General features: G+C 45.3%; 1 protein-coding gene across 1 annotated transcript in view; it reads left to right on the forward strand.

Moving 5' to 3' along the window:
* The window catches only part of LOC143281853 (uncharacterized), a 274512-nt gene that overhangs the window by 173359 nt on the left and 86153 nt on the right, over nucleotides 1-15000 (forward strand). Inside the window, exon 2 of the mRNA XM_076587098.1 lies at nucleotides 9059-9435. Coding sequence (XP_076443213.1) covers nucleotides 9059-9435 — 377 coding nt within the window. The remainder of the gene's footprint in view (nucleotides 1-9058; nucleotides 9436-15000) is intronic.

Here is a 15000-nt window from a genome sequence, read left to right on the forward strand (position 1 = left end):
TCGTTGGCTAATAATGACTTTGAAAATGGAGAAACAGAAACGAAAGGAGGGGTAGGCAGAAGCTTCAATGACACTGATTAAGTTCTTGCATCTCATAATCATCAGCAGCTTTAGCAGCATCGGCGTCATCTCCATCATCATCATCAGTTCTATCGTCTCCATCTGTGCTCCAATACACAGCGAGAGGGGTGGACGGGGGGGGAGAGGGGGGTGTAAGGAGAGGTGATGGTCTTTGATGTCCGAGTGTCGGTGAAAACAATATTATTGTTTACTCTTATGTCAGTGCATCTTACATCTTATGTTGTGTGTTTGTTTGTGTCTTCAGTAGATAGCAGTCCGTTTCTTTGCTTATCTCTTTCTTTCTCTCTGTTTTATTCTCTCTCTCTCTCTCTCTCTCTGTCTGTCTGTCTCTCTTTCTCTCTCCCTCTCTCTGTCCCCCCTCTCTCTATCTCTCTCTTTCTGTCTGTTTCCCTCTCTCTCTCTCTCTCTCTCTCCCCTCTCTCTCTCCCTTTCTCTCTCTCTCTCTCTCTGTCTCTCTCTCCCTCTCTCCCTTTCTCTCTCTCTCTTTCTGTCTGTTCCCCCCTCTCTCTCTGTTCCCCCACTATTTCTCTCTCTCCCTCTCTCTCTCTCTCTCCCCTCTCTCACTATCTCTCTCTCTCTCTGTTTTTCCCCCCACCCCCACCCCTCTCTCTCTCTCCTTCCCTCTTCCTTCACGAATGTTGAAATGTTATTTATTGAATTGATCCCTGTATAAATACGAAAAGCCAAGGGGAAAAAACAGCAACTTTGTACAGCCCGGCTTTCCTTCTTTCTTTCTTTCTTTCTTTCCTTCCTTCGTAGTTTCTTTCTTTCCTTCCTTCTTTCTTATTTCTTTCCTTCTTTCCTTCCTTCTCTGTTCTTTCTTTCCTTCCTTCTCTGTTCTTTCTTTCCTTCCTTCTTTGTTCTTTCTTTCTTTCCTTCTTTCTTCTTTCTTTCCTTCCTTCTTTCTTATTTCTTTCCTTCTTTCTTTCCTTCTCTGTTCTTTCTTTCCTTCCTTCTTTTTTCTTTCTTTCCTTCTTTCTTTCCTTCTCTGTTCTTTCTTTCCTTCCTTCTTTCTTATTTCTTTCCTTCTTTCTTTCCTTCTCTGTTCTTTCTTTCCTTCCTTCTTTTTTCTTTCTTTCCTTCCTTCTCTGTTCTTTCCTTCCTTCCTTCTTTCTTCTTTCTTTCTTTCCTTCCTTCTTTGTTCTTTCTTTCCTTCCTTCTCTGTTCTTTCTTTCCTTCCTTCTTTGTTCTTTCTTTCTTTCCTTCCTTCTTTCTTCTTTCTTTCCTTCCTTCTTTCTTCTTTCTTTCCTTCCTTCTCTGTTCTTTCCTTCCTTCCTTCTTTGTTCTTTCCTTCCTTCTTTCTTTTTTCTTTCCTTCCTTCTTTTTTCTTTCTTTCCTTCCTTCTCTGTTCTTTCCTTCCTTCTTTGTTCTTTGTTTCTTTCCTTCCTTCTTTCTTCTTTCTTTCCTTCCTTCCTTCTTCTTTCTTTCCTTCCTTCTCTGTTCTTTCCTTCCTTCTTTGTTCTTTCTTTCTTTCCTTCCTTCTTTCTTCTTTCTTTCCTTCCTTCTCTGTTCTTTCTTTCCTTCCTTCTCTGTTCTTTCTTTCCTTCTTTGTTCTTTCTTTCTTTCCTTCCTTCTCTGTTCTTTCTTTCTTTCTTTCCTTCTCTGTTCTTTCTTTCTTTCCTTCTCTGTTCTTTCTTTCCTTCCTTCTCTGTTCTTTCTTTCTTTCCTTCTTTGTTCTTTCTTTCTTTCCTTCCTTCTCTGTTCTTTCTTTCCTTCCTTCTCTGTTCTTTCTTTCCTTCCTTCTCTGTTCTTTCTTTCCTTCTTTGTTCTTTCTTTCTTTCCTTCTCTGTTCTTTCCTTCCTTCTTTGTTCTTTCTTTCTTTCCTTCCTTCTTTGTTCTTTCTTTCTTTCCTTCTCTGTTCTTTCCTTCCTTCTTTCTTCTTTCTTTCTTTCCTTCCTTCTTTGTTCTTTCTTTCCTTCTCTGTTCTTTCCTTCCTTCTCTGTTCTTTCCTTCCTTCTCTGTTCTTTCTTTCCTTCCTTCTCTGTTCTTTCCTTCCTTCTCTGTTCTTTCTTTCTTTCCTTCCTTCTTTCTTCTTTCTTTCTTTCCTTCTCTGTTCTTTCCTTCCTTCTTTGTTCTTTCTTTCCTTCCTTCCTTCTCTGTTCTTTCTTTCCTTCCTTCTCTGTTCTTTCTTTCCTTCCTTCTTTCTTTCTTTCTTTCCTTCTCTGTTCTTTCTTTCTTTCCTTCTTTGTGCTTTCTTTCTTTCCTTCTCTGTTCTTTCTTTCCTTTCTTCTCTGTTCTTTCTTTCCTTTCTTCTCTGTTCTTTCTTTCCTTCCTTCTTTCTTCTTTCTTTCTTTCCTTCTCTGTTCTTTCTTTCCTTCCTTCTCTGTTCTTTCTTTCCTTCTTTCTTCTTTCTTTCTTTCCTTCCTTCTTTGTTCTTTCTTTCTTTCCTTCTCTGTTCTTTCTTTCCTTCCTTCTTCTTTCTTTCTTTCCTTCTTTCTTCTTTCCTTCTTTGTTCTTTCTTTCCTTCCTTCTTTCTTCTTTATTCTTGTCGGTTCGTCAGTGTTTGTCTGTTTGTTTGTCTGTCTGTATGTCAGTTTGCCCTGTTATCAAGTTCTGTTTTTAAGTTTTTGTGGGTTTTTGTTTTTTGTTTGTTTGCCTTATTTACAAGTTCTCCTGTTTTAAAGTTTTCGGAGGGGGGGGGGGGTTGTTTTGTTTTGTTTTTTGTTTGTTTTTTTGTTTTGTTTTTTGTTGTTGTTGTTTGCCTTATTTACAAGTTGTCATGTCTGAAAGTTTTTGTTTGTTTGTTTCTTTTGGTTGTTTCTTCTTCCTCTTTTCCTTGTCTTCTTCGTTTTGTCAGAGGATCTTTGTTCCACGTGAAGAAGCTCGTGACCACGTAGCAAGATGCAGTGGCCTTGCTGGAACAGTCCTCCAAGGAACTGCTGAGGAAGGGAGACGGGGGGGGCGGGGGGGGTGCAGGAAGAAGAAAAAGCAACGATGGACTGGAAACACTGAAGATTGGACAGGACCACCATGTGCAGAGAGCCCGACTTTGACACACAGACCTGGGGGAACCTGGTGAACAGTTCCTCTGTGCAGTGTCCAGATGACTCTTCACAGAGCTGAGGGGGAAGAAGAAGAAGATGTTCACGGTTGCTGCAAAGAGGTCGGAGTGGGAGACAGATGATGGGGGATGGTGTGTGGGGGTGGGGGGTGGAGTAGGAGTTAGCTGGAATGACCGACCGCCATCTTCGAGGTTCTTCACCCCCGATTGACTGCATATATGGCGGGGTAAAAACGGTCATACACGTAAATTCCCACTCGTGTACATACGAGTGAACGTGGGAGTTGCAGCCCACGAAGGAATAAGGAGGAGGAGGAGGTTCTTTAAAGTGAAATAAGGCGTTCGTCACAGCTGCTTTTCCGCAGCATGAAAGAGAGAAGAGAAGACAAGAGGAAAGGGAGGGAAAAGAAGAGAGGAGTGAAGAGGGAGAACAAAGACTAGGGGAGAAGAGGGAGATGGAGAACAAAGACTAGGGGAGAAGAGGAAGAGGGAGAACAAAGACTAGGGGAGAAGGGGAAGAGGGAGAACAAAGACTAGGGGAGAAGAGGGAGAGGGAGAACAAAGACTAGGGGAGAAGAGGGAGAACAAAGACTAGGGGAGAAGGGGAAGAGGGAGAACAAAGACTAGGGGAGAAGAGGAAGAGGGAGAACAAAGACTAGGGGAGAAGAGGGAGAACAAAGACTAGGGGAGAAGAGGGAGAGGGAGAACAAAGACTAGGGGAGAAGAGGGAGAGGGAGAACAAAGACTAGGGGAGAAGGGGAAGAGGGAGAACAAAGACTAGGGGAGAAGAGGAAGAGGGAGAACAAAGACTAGGGGAGAAGAGGAAGAGGGAGAACAAAGACTAGGGGAGAAGAGAGAGAACAAAGACTAGGGGAGAGGAGGGAGAACAAATACTAGGGGAGAAGAGGAAGAGGGAGAACAAAGACTAGGGGAGAAGAGGGAGAACAAAGACTAGGGGGAAGAGGGAGAGGGAGAACAAAGACTAGGGGAGAAGGAGAGGGAGAACAAAGACTAGGGGAGAAGAGGGAGAACAAAGACTAGGGGAGAAGAGGGAGAGGGAGAACAAAGACTAGGGGAGAAGAGGGAGAAGAAAGACTAGGGGAGAAGGGGGAGAGGGAGAACAAAGACTAGGGGAGAAGAGGGAGAGGGAGAACAAAGACTAGGGGAGAAGCGGAAGAGGGAGAACAAAGACTAGGGGAGAAGAGGAAGAGGGAGAACAAAGACTAGGGGAGAAGAGGAAGAGGGAGAACAAAGACTAGGGGAGAAGAGGGAGAACAAAGACTAGGGGAGAAGAGGAAGAGGGAGAAGGGAAAAACAAAGAAAGGGGGAAGACTGGAGGAGGGTGGAGGAGGGTGGTGGAGGAGGGTGGTGGTGGAGGAGGAGGGTGGTGGAGGAGGGTGGTGGAGGAGGAGGGTGGTGGTGGAGGAGGGTGGTGGAGGAGAAGAAGAAAGAGGAGGGCGAAGTGGGTGGGGATGAAGAGAATACGGAGGGAAAGTGGTGCAGACGGAGAAGAAAGAAAGAAAGAACAGGAGGGTGAGGAGTTGATGATGATGATGATGATGATGAAGATGAAGAGAACGAGGCCTACTCGGAGAGGAAGGAGAAAAGGAAACGGACGAGGAAGAGGGCAGCAGAGAATAAGGAGAAAGATAGATGAGGAAACTGTGTTGGTGATGGAGGAGGAGAAGGAGGAGAAGAAGAAGAAGAAGAAGAGGGAGAAGAAGAAGAAGAGGAAGAAGAGGAGGAGGAGATGATGAATAAGGAGTAAGAGTCAAAGAAGAAAGATGAGGCAATCGTGTTAGTGATGGAGGAGGAGGAGAAGAAGAAGAAAAAGAAGAAGAAGCAGGAGGAGGAAGAGCAGAAGAAGATGAATAAGAAGGGGGAAAGAGAAGAAGAAGAAAAAGAAGAGGAAGAAGAAGCAGGAGGATGAGGAGAAGATGAATAAGAAGGGGGAAACAGAAGAAGAAGAAGAAGAAGAACGGGGTGTGAAGAGAAAAAAAAAAAGTGACAGGCGAGTTTTCTGGTAAAAATCGATGTTGTCGCATGTCTCGCGGGGTCTTCCCCCTCCCCCGCCCCTCCCCCCATTCCCCCTTCTCCTCCCCCTCACCCCCCCCCCCACCCCATCCCTACCTCCACCTTACAAGAAAAGGAAGAGGAGGAGCTAAATACCATTCACAAAAAGAAAAAAACAGAAAACTTACTGGCACCTTCAACACTTCATAGTCACCTTCCGAGAAGAGATTGACAACGACCTCCCCAGTCGTTTCTGGAACTGCCGAAGGGGAAGGATTGCAATAACCTTTCGTGGGAAGGTGCTGTCTTTCCCTCGTTTTTTGGAAAGATTTCTGTTTTGTTTTGCCGTTGGAAGATAGTACTTTTCTTTTCTTTTGGTATTTCTCATTCGTTTGTGATTGTTTCATTTTTTTTATTGTCATTGGTTTTGTCTGTCTTTTTTGAGTGCATGTATTTGTGTGTGTGTGTGTGTGTGTGTGGCAGCGTTGTGTGTGTGTGTGTGTGTGTGTGTGTGTGTGGCAGCGTGTGTGTGTGTGTGTGTGTGTGTGTGTGTGGCAGCGTTGTGTGTGTGTGTGTGTGTGTGTGTGTGACTGTGAATGACTCTGTGTGTGTGTGTGTGTGTGTGTGTGTGTGTGTGTGTGTGTGTGTGTGTGTGTGTGTGTATGTTTGTATGCGACTGTGAATGACTGTGTGTGTGTATGTGTGTGTGCGTGTGCGTGCGTGTGTGTGTGTGTGTGTGTGTCTGTGTGTGTGTGTGTGTGTGACTGTGAATGACTCTGTGTGTGTGTGTGTGTGTGTGTGTGTGTGTGTGTGAAGTACATGCACGCCCTCCCCACACAGGGGAAAGAAGTGGGTGTGAAGGGGAGGAACCCTCAGACACATACACTTTTTGAATCAATCAGTGAAGCGGGAGGGACGTGCGTTTTGCCGCTTGTTGCTGTGGGACTCAACATGAGGACAGATATGGAGTGGAGCCTGTTTATATGTATATATATATATATATAGAGAGAGAGAGAGAGAGAGAGAGAGAGAGATACATACATACATACATACTTACATACATACATACATACAGGAATTGGCTAACCCTTAAAACAGGAAGAGCGGCTTGACTGCTCCCCCCTCCACCTCTCAATGTCTCTCTCTCTGTCTCTGTCTCTCTCTCTCTCTCTCTCTCATCCGCTCTCTAAGTCTCTAACTTCATCTCTCTCTCTAACTTCCTCTCTCTCTCTAACCCTCTCTAATTCCAATTCCCCTCTCTCTCTCTCTAGATCTAACTCTTTCTCTCTAACTTCCTGTCTCTCTATAACTCTCTCTCTCCCCCCCCCCCTCTCCTTCTCTCTAGATCTCTCTTTCTAGATCTCTCTCTCTAGATCTAACTCTCTCTATCTTTCTCTATAACTCCCTTTCTCTGTCTTTATTTATTTCTCTTTCTCCTCCTCTTCCACATCCGCTATCTCTCTGTCTCTAACTCTCTTTCTTTCTTTCCTTCTTAATTTATTTCTCTTTCTCCTCCTCTTCCACATCCGCTCTCTCTAGCTCTCTCTCTCTGTCTAACTTTCTCTCTCTCTCTCTCTCTCTTGGCCTAAAAAATTGCCAAGTGACTGATACAGATACACGATGATTACGTCCTTTTTTTTCTTCTTCTTCTTCTTCTTTTTTCCCGTTGTTTGGGCCGTGGGAAAGAGCGCGGTGCAGCCTGTTTCCTTTTTTTCTCTCTCTGCCCTCCCCCTCCCCCCCCCCCCCCTCCCTCCCGCCCCCCTTTTCTTCTGTACATTAAATTAAAAGGGAGGTCTTTTTTTTCCACTTGCCAGTTTTGTTCCTGGGGATGTGGTTACCTTTATTGCCCTGACATTGGATTGGAACTTTCTCTTCCTTCTCCGTGTCTTCTTGTGTCGTTTTTTCTTCCTTTGTATTTTGTTGTTGCTTTTTTTTGGTTTTGGGTGTGTGTTTTTTGTTGTTGCTTTTTTTTTTGGGGGGGGGGGGTTGTTATTGTTGTTTTAGGAGGGATAGTAAAGGATCGTTTGCTTCTTTGTTGTTCAGTTTTTATTTCTTTGTTTGTCAGTGGATGGGGTGAGGCCAGTTGAGTCAGTGGATGAGGTGAGGCCAGATGTTAGTGGGTGGGGTGAGGCCAGTTGTGTCAGTGGATGAGGTGAGGCCAGTTGTTAGTGGATGGGGTGAGGCCAGTTGTTAGTGGATGAGGTGAGGCCAGTTGTTAGTGGATGGGTGAGGCCAGTTGTTAGTGGATGAGGTGAGGCCAGTTGTTAATGGATGGGGTGAGGCCAGATGTTAGTGGATGAGGTGAGGCCAGATGTTAGTGGATGGGTGAGGCCAGTTGTTAGTGGATGAGGTGAGGCCAGTTGTTAGTGGATGGGTGAGGCCAGATGTTAGTGGATGAGGTGAGGCCAGTTGTTAGTGGATGAGGTGAGGCCAGATGTTAGTGGATGAGGTGAGGCCAGTTGTTAGTGGATGAGGTGAGGCCAGTTGTTTCAGTGGATGAGATGAGGCCAGATGTTAATGGATGAGGTGAGGCCAGTTGTGTCAGTGGATGGGGTGAAGCCAGTTGAGTCAGTGGATGAGGTGAGGCCAGATGTTAGTGGATGGGGTGAGGCCAGTTGTGTCAGTGGATGGGGTGAGGCCAGTTGTGTCAGTGGATGAGGTGAGGCCAGATGTTAGTGGATGGGGTGAGGCCAGTTGTTTTGCTTAGAGTGGTTGGTCGTTTGGGGGTTTGCTTTAGTCTGTTCTGTGCAAAGTTTCTTTTTTGGTTTTGGTTTTGTTGATGTTCGCGGTAGTGGTGGTGGTGGTGGTGGTGGTGTGTGTGTGTGTGTGTGTGTGTGTGCGCGCGCGCGCGCGCGTGCGTGCGTGCGTGTGCATTGGAAATGTGCCTGCTGTGTTGTGTTACTTGCTTGTGTGTATTCAGCTTTATGCATTGCTTTTTTTTTTATCTTTTGTCGAACATTTGTCGTGTTGCGAGTGTGCTGGACTTGGCTGTTGGCTGAGATATTGTGAAGGGTGAGTGACGAGCCTGTGGATGCACAAATCAATTTCCTGATGGATGAATAAAGTTGTATTGTATTGTATTGTACTGTGACATTCTGTCAGGCTTCAGTGACACGCATACAATTACACCTCTTCCCCAATCGAAATTAAAACTACCAGTTCGTTAGATGACGTGAGCAATGTCAACTAACACTGCCACCACTGCTACCAATATATTGCATGACGTGTGTAACCTCTACTAATACTAGTGGAGTGATGGCCTAGAGGTAACACGTCCGCCTTGGAAGCGAGTTAATCTGAGCGCGCTGGTTCGAATCACGGCTCAGCCGCCGATATTTTCTCCCCCTCCACTAGACCTTGAGTGGTGGTCTGGACGCTAGTCATTCGGATGAGACAATAAACCGAGGTCCCGTGTGCAGCATGCACTTAGCGCACGTAAAAGAACCCACGGCAACAAAAGGGTTGTTCCTGGCAACAATCTGTAGAAAAATCAACTTCGATAGGAAAAAAAACTGAACGCAGGAAAAAATACAGAAAAATGGGTGGCGCTGTAGTGTAGCGACGCGCTCTCCCTGGGGAGAGCAGCCCGAATTTCACACAGAGAGATCTGTTGTGATAAAAAGAAATATAAATACAAATACTACTGCTGCTGTTGCTACTACTACTACTACTACTACTACTACCACTACTGCTACTACTACTACCACCTCCATTACATGGCATGACTTGAGTAACCTCTGTTTCTCTCTACTACCACTACTTCTACGACGACGACAACTTCCACCACTACTACTGCTTCTACCGTTACTACAACTACCAATTCATTGCATGACGTGAGCAACGTCCATAGCAGCAGCATCGTCAGCATCATCATCTAAATATGAAACATCATCATCATCGTCTTCCTCCTCCTCCTTCATCATTGATGTGTGTGTATGTGTGTCTCCCTCTGTCTGTTTCCAGCGCTGGCTGAGACGGGGAAGGTGATACAGGTGGTGGATGTGGTGCCCATGGCTCACAACAAGGACGCCTCCTTCACCTACCCCGCCCACCCCCCGACCCGCCCCCCTCCTGCTCCTGCTACCGTGGTAGAGCCCCACCACCCCCAGCCCCAGCCCCAGCCACAACCCCAGCCACAACCACAGCCCCAGCAGAAGCAGCAACCCAGGTCGTTCCAGAAGGCGGTGCGGGCGTCGGATGTGAGTGCGCACCTGCCTGACGAGCAGCGGCTGCTGAACTACGTGATGCGGGGCTACGAGAAGTCCGTGCGGCCCGTCCGCAACGCGTCCACCCCGGTGGTCATCCGGATGGGGCTGACCCTGACCCAGATTTTTGACATGGTCAGTGGGTGCTGGTGTGGAAGGGAAGTGGGAGGGGTTGTGCGTGGGTGACGTGGTGAGTTGTTGGTGGGTGACGTGACGTGGTGAGTTGTTGGTGGGTGACGTGACGTGGTGAGTTGTTGGTGGGTGACGTGGTGAGTTGTTGGTGGGTGACGTGACGTTGAGTTGTTGGTGGGTGATATGGTGAGTTGTTGGTGGGTGACGTGGTGAGTTGTTGGTGGGTGACGTGGTGAGTTGTTGGTGGTGACATGGTGAGTTGTTGGTGGTGACATGGTGAGTTGTTGGTGGGTGACGTGGTGAGTTGTTGGTGGTGACGTGGTGAGTTGTTGGTGGTGACGTGGTGAGTTGTTGGTGGTGACATGGTGAGTTGTTGGTGGGTGACGTGGTGAGTTGTTCGTGGTGACATGGTGAGTTGTTGGTGGTGACATGGTGAGTTGTTGGTGGTGACATGGTGAGTTGTTGGTGGTGACATGGTGAGTTGTTGGTGGGTGACGTGGTGAGTTGTTGGTGGTGACGTGGTGAGTTGTTCGTGGTGACGTGGTGAGTTGTTGGTGGGTGACATGGTGAGTTGTTGGTGGGTGACGTGACGTGGTGAGTTGTTGGTGGGTGACGTGGTGAGTTGTTGGTGGTGACATGGTGAGTTGTTGGTGGGTGACGTGACGTGGTGAGTTGTTGGTGGTGACGTGGTGAGTTGTTGGTGGTGACATGGTGAGTTGTTGGTGGGTGACGTGACGTGGTGAGTTGTTGGTGGGTGACGTGGTGAGTTGTTGGTGGTGACATGGTGAGTTGTTCGTGGTGACATGGTGAGTTGTTGGTGGGTGACGTGGTGAGTTGTTGGTGGGTGACATGGTGAGTTGTTGGTGGTGACATGGTGAGTTGTTGGTGGTGACGTGGTGAGTTGTTGGTGGTGACATGGTGAGTTGTTGGTGGTGACATGGTGAGTGGGTGTGGTGGGAAAACGTAGGAATGGTAGGAGTGTTGTTGTTTTGTGGTAGTGGTGATGGTAGTGGTGATAGTGGTGATGGTAGTAGTGATGGTAGTGGTGGTGGTAGTGGTGATGGTAGTGGTGATGGTGGTGGTGATGGTAGTGGTAGTGATATTGGTGGTGATATTGGTGATGGTAGTGGTGGTGATATGGTGATGGTAGTAGTGATGGTAGTGGTGATAGTGGTGATGGTAGTGGTGGTCATAGTGGTCATGGTAGTGGTGATGGTAGTGGTGATAGTGGTGATGGTAGTGGTGGTGATAGTGGTCATCGTAGTGGTGATGATAGGGCTGACTCTGATCGGGACTTTCCAGATGCTGAATGGGCGGGTTGGGGAGTTGTTGTGGGGGAGGGGGAGGGGGGTGCGTGTGAAAGAGGAAGAGAAGTTGTTAGTGTTGTTGTCGTCGTTGTTGTTGTTTTTAGTGGTGGTGGTGGTGGTTTTTATTACCGTGAGATTCGAGAGCGTATGGGTTATCTGAGCGTTACAGTTCTAAATAAACTGTGATTAGGTCGATGTATCTCTTTGTTTCTCTGTCTCTGTCTCAGTCTGTATCTGTCTCTCTCTCTCTCTCTCTCTCTCTCTCTCTCTGTATCTGTCTGTCTGTCTGTCTGTCTGTCTGTCTCTCTCTCTCTCTCTCTCTCTCTCTCTCTCTCTCTCTCTCTCTCTCTGTTTTTGTGCTTGTTTTTTTTCCTCTCTTTCTTCCCTCTCTACCTGTCTCTTGCTATGTCCGAGTGTCTGTAGTGAAGTGGAGCATGATGGACCTGTAAATGGAATGGCCGACCAAGGAGATAGCGAGACAGCTTTGACAACGTCCACACAACTGCGAGACACTCTCGCTCAATGGTACTGTATCGGGTTTCCCGATCCAAGAGTTTCCTGCTGACGAAAGAAACAGGGTGCAGAGTACCATCATACTCCTGTAACAGGACACCACCAGTGCCAACAGAACGGCTTTCTCGTTCAGTGGCGGATCAGTCGATGCCCTGAAAAGTCCTCATTGAGTATTTAATTATTTTGCTGTGAGTTTTGGCATATTATGTTAAAACACATACTGTATCTTCTGAAAAAAAAAGAATACTTCGTTTCTTTTTTCAGCCCGGGAAGGGGGAATGTGACAGAGTGAGTTACGAATGCCTGTGGCCAGAGGAGGAACGAGAAATATTATTTGTACATTTAGAATACCTGTTATGAATGTAAAAACATGTTTTCTCGTTCCTCCTCGCTGGTCACAGACATTCGCAACACTCTGTCACAGTGCCTGTGCCTCCCTGTCTCTGGCTCTTTGACTCTCACCCTCACCCCCACCCCCCTCACCCTGCTCTGAGAAGTGTAACGAACGTGACATGTTCTGATTTCATGTCCATTCAGAAAATGACAAAGTCTCACATGGGTATATTGTTCATCATGACGAAAACACACAGATAAAAAATTGTGCATGAAAGGTTCTTTGTTTTGTTTGTTTAAGTTTTATCTTTTAATCGATTTAGATTGGATGAAATTTCTTTTCTGAAGATCACGCTGATGAAAAAAAACAAACAAAAAAACAGTGGCAGTCCCGCTGTCACGTATTAAGTTTGTGGCGAGTTTGGCATCACTAAACAATTGAGATATTGACTCAGGATCCAGAAATATTCTGCATGAAAAAATGTCGAAGATTGGCATCAGTCCAGATTCCTTCATTAAATTGTGTTTCAAACTGTTGTTTTCTGCAGTGCCAAATATTCGGGATATTTTTGTGTTCAATATGAGCATTCTTCTTTGAATGCTGTGTCTTCAGATTTTTCTTTTAATTAGAAAGTGTATAAATCTACTTAATTGAATTAGATTTTGCTATTGCAACAAGACCTGTTCTTTAAATTGATTCAACACAGTTCCTTTATTTTTGTCTTCGATTTTCATGTCCTTAGATAGATATCTGTTTGCAGCAGAGTGTGTCTTGACTTCTTGTGCTTGGTGTTAACTGTGTATTTGGGAAGGCTGAGACAATGGTATTGATGTTTAGACTTTGTGGTTGCTGGCATCACCAATATTGTGGGGACTAGTTCACTGACATCACCAGTATTGTGGGGACTAGTTCACTGACATCACCAGTATTGTGGGGACTAGTTCACTGACATCACCAGTATTGTGGGGACTTGTTCACTGACATCACCAGGATTGTGGGGACTAGTTCACTGACATCACCAGTATTGTGGGGACTAGTTCACTGACATCACCAGTATTGTGGGGACTAGTTCACTGACATCACCAGTATTGTGGGGACTTGTTCACTGACATCACCAGTACTGTGGGGACTTGTTCACTGACATCACCAGTATTGTGGGGACTAGTTCACTGATATCACCAGTATTGTGGGGACTAGTTCACTGACATCACCAGTATTGTGGGGACTTGTTCACTGACATCACCAGTATTGTGGGGACTTGTTCACTGACATCACCAGTATTGTGGGGACTAGTTCACTGACATCACCAGTATTGTGGGGACTAGTTCACTGACATCACCAGTATTGTGGGGACTTGTTGACTGACATCACCAGTATTGTGGGGACTTGTTCACTGACATCACCAGTATTGTGGGGACTTGTTCACTGACATCACCAGTATTGTGGGGACTAGTTCACTGACATCACCAGTATTGTGGGGACTTGTTCACTGACATCACCAGTATTGTGGGGACTAGTTCACTGACATCACCAGTATTGTGGGGACTAGTTCACTGACATCACCAGTATTGTGGGGACTAGTTCACTGACATCACCAGTATTGTGGGGACTTGTTCACTGACATCACCAGTATTGTGGGGACTAGTTCACTGACATCACCAGTATTGTGGGGACTTGTTCACTGACATCACCAGTATTGTGGGGACTAGTTCACTGACATCACCAGTATTGTGGGGACTAGTTCACTGACATCACCAGTATTGTGGGGACTAGTTCACTGACATCACCAGTATTGTGGGGACTTGTTCACTGCTGCTGGCAGGGCAAACGTATCAGGGAATGAGTGAACGATTGTGGCTGAAAATTTTGATTGAAGCCCCCCCACCTCCCTGAAAATAATCACGCGCGCGCGCCACACCACTCCACACCACACGTCACACACACACGCGCGCGCGCGCACACACACACACAACCACCACCACCACGCACCACACTATAGGTGAGGTGGGATTCCAGCATCTACCTTCTATTCCTCCGAACAATCTTCCTTCTTGAGAGCAATCAGTGAACCCGATGCTATGTATGAAAAATAGATGAAAATAGACGGATAGAGAGACAGACAGACAGATAGATAAATGGACAGATAGATAGACAGATAGACAGACAGACAGATAAATGGACAGACAGATAGACGGATAGAGAGATAGACAGACAGACAGATAAGTGGACAGACATATAGACGGATAGACAGACAGACAGACAGATTGATAAATGGACAGACAGACGGATAGAGAGACAGGCACACAGACAAATAGATAAATAAGTGGACAGACAGATAGACAGACAGACAGATTGATAAATGGACAGGTAGATAGATAGATAGATAGATAGATAGATAGATATACGGACAGAGAGACAGATAGACGGATAGACAGACAGACAGACAGATAAATGGATAGACAGATAGATAAATGGACAGACAGATAGACGGATAGACAGACAGACAGAGAGACAGATTGATAAATGGACAGACAGATAGACAGACAGACAGACAGATGGACAGACATATAGACGGATAGACAGATAAATTGACAGACAGATAGACGGATAGACAGACAGACAGATAGATAAATGGACAGACAGACAGATAGAGAGACAGACAGACAGACAGATTGATAAATGGACAGACAGATATATAGATAGATATAATCAGAAAGACGTGCAGATAAAGAGATATTCGTTGTTTGATGTGTAGACAGATAGATAAATCACTGTTGTTAAACGAAAATGATTTTTAAAAAATTAATAGACAAACGCAGAAAACCGTACGTCTGCATCCATGTGTCTGTATGTCTGTATATCTGTATTTGATTTCACCGAAATGAATAGCATCTGTCAATCGATTGAAAAATAGTGAAGACTATTTATGTCGTAATGTCATTACTACTTTGAAGGATGATTTCGATAATTATGGATGGAATTAATGTATGTTCTGTAAGTTTTACAAATAAGAATTTAAAAGAGAAAAGCAAATCGATCGATTGCCCACTACAAACATGACTTAATTATTCGAACTTAAATGTAATAATCACTATTTACTTGTTGAATCAGGGCGGATAACCGGAATTCCTATTCCACCGTATTCTTTAACAAAAATTATTGCATGGATACTGTTAGTAATGAGTTTCATTTTATCATATGACTATATAGTCATTTCTGTCCAACGTCGCAAACTGTTACCTTACAAACCTGCATTTTCACTTTGTGGATCAATAATGTGGATCAATAATGTCTACAGACAAACGAGTTTTGTTCAGACTTAATAAACTGAAACTTGCAATATTGCAAAGGACACGTTCATGCAAATAAAGAATGTTACCACTTATTTCACCTTAATTGATGCAAAATAAACCT

This window comes from Babylonia areolata, chromosome 5 (assembly GCF_041734735.1).
Source record: "Babylonia areolata isolate BAREFJ2019XMU chromosome 5, ASM4173473v1, whole genome shotgun sequence".
Lineage (NCBI taxonomy): Eukaryota > Metazoa > Mollusca > Gastropoda > Neogastropoda > Buccinidae > Babylonia > Babylonia areolata.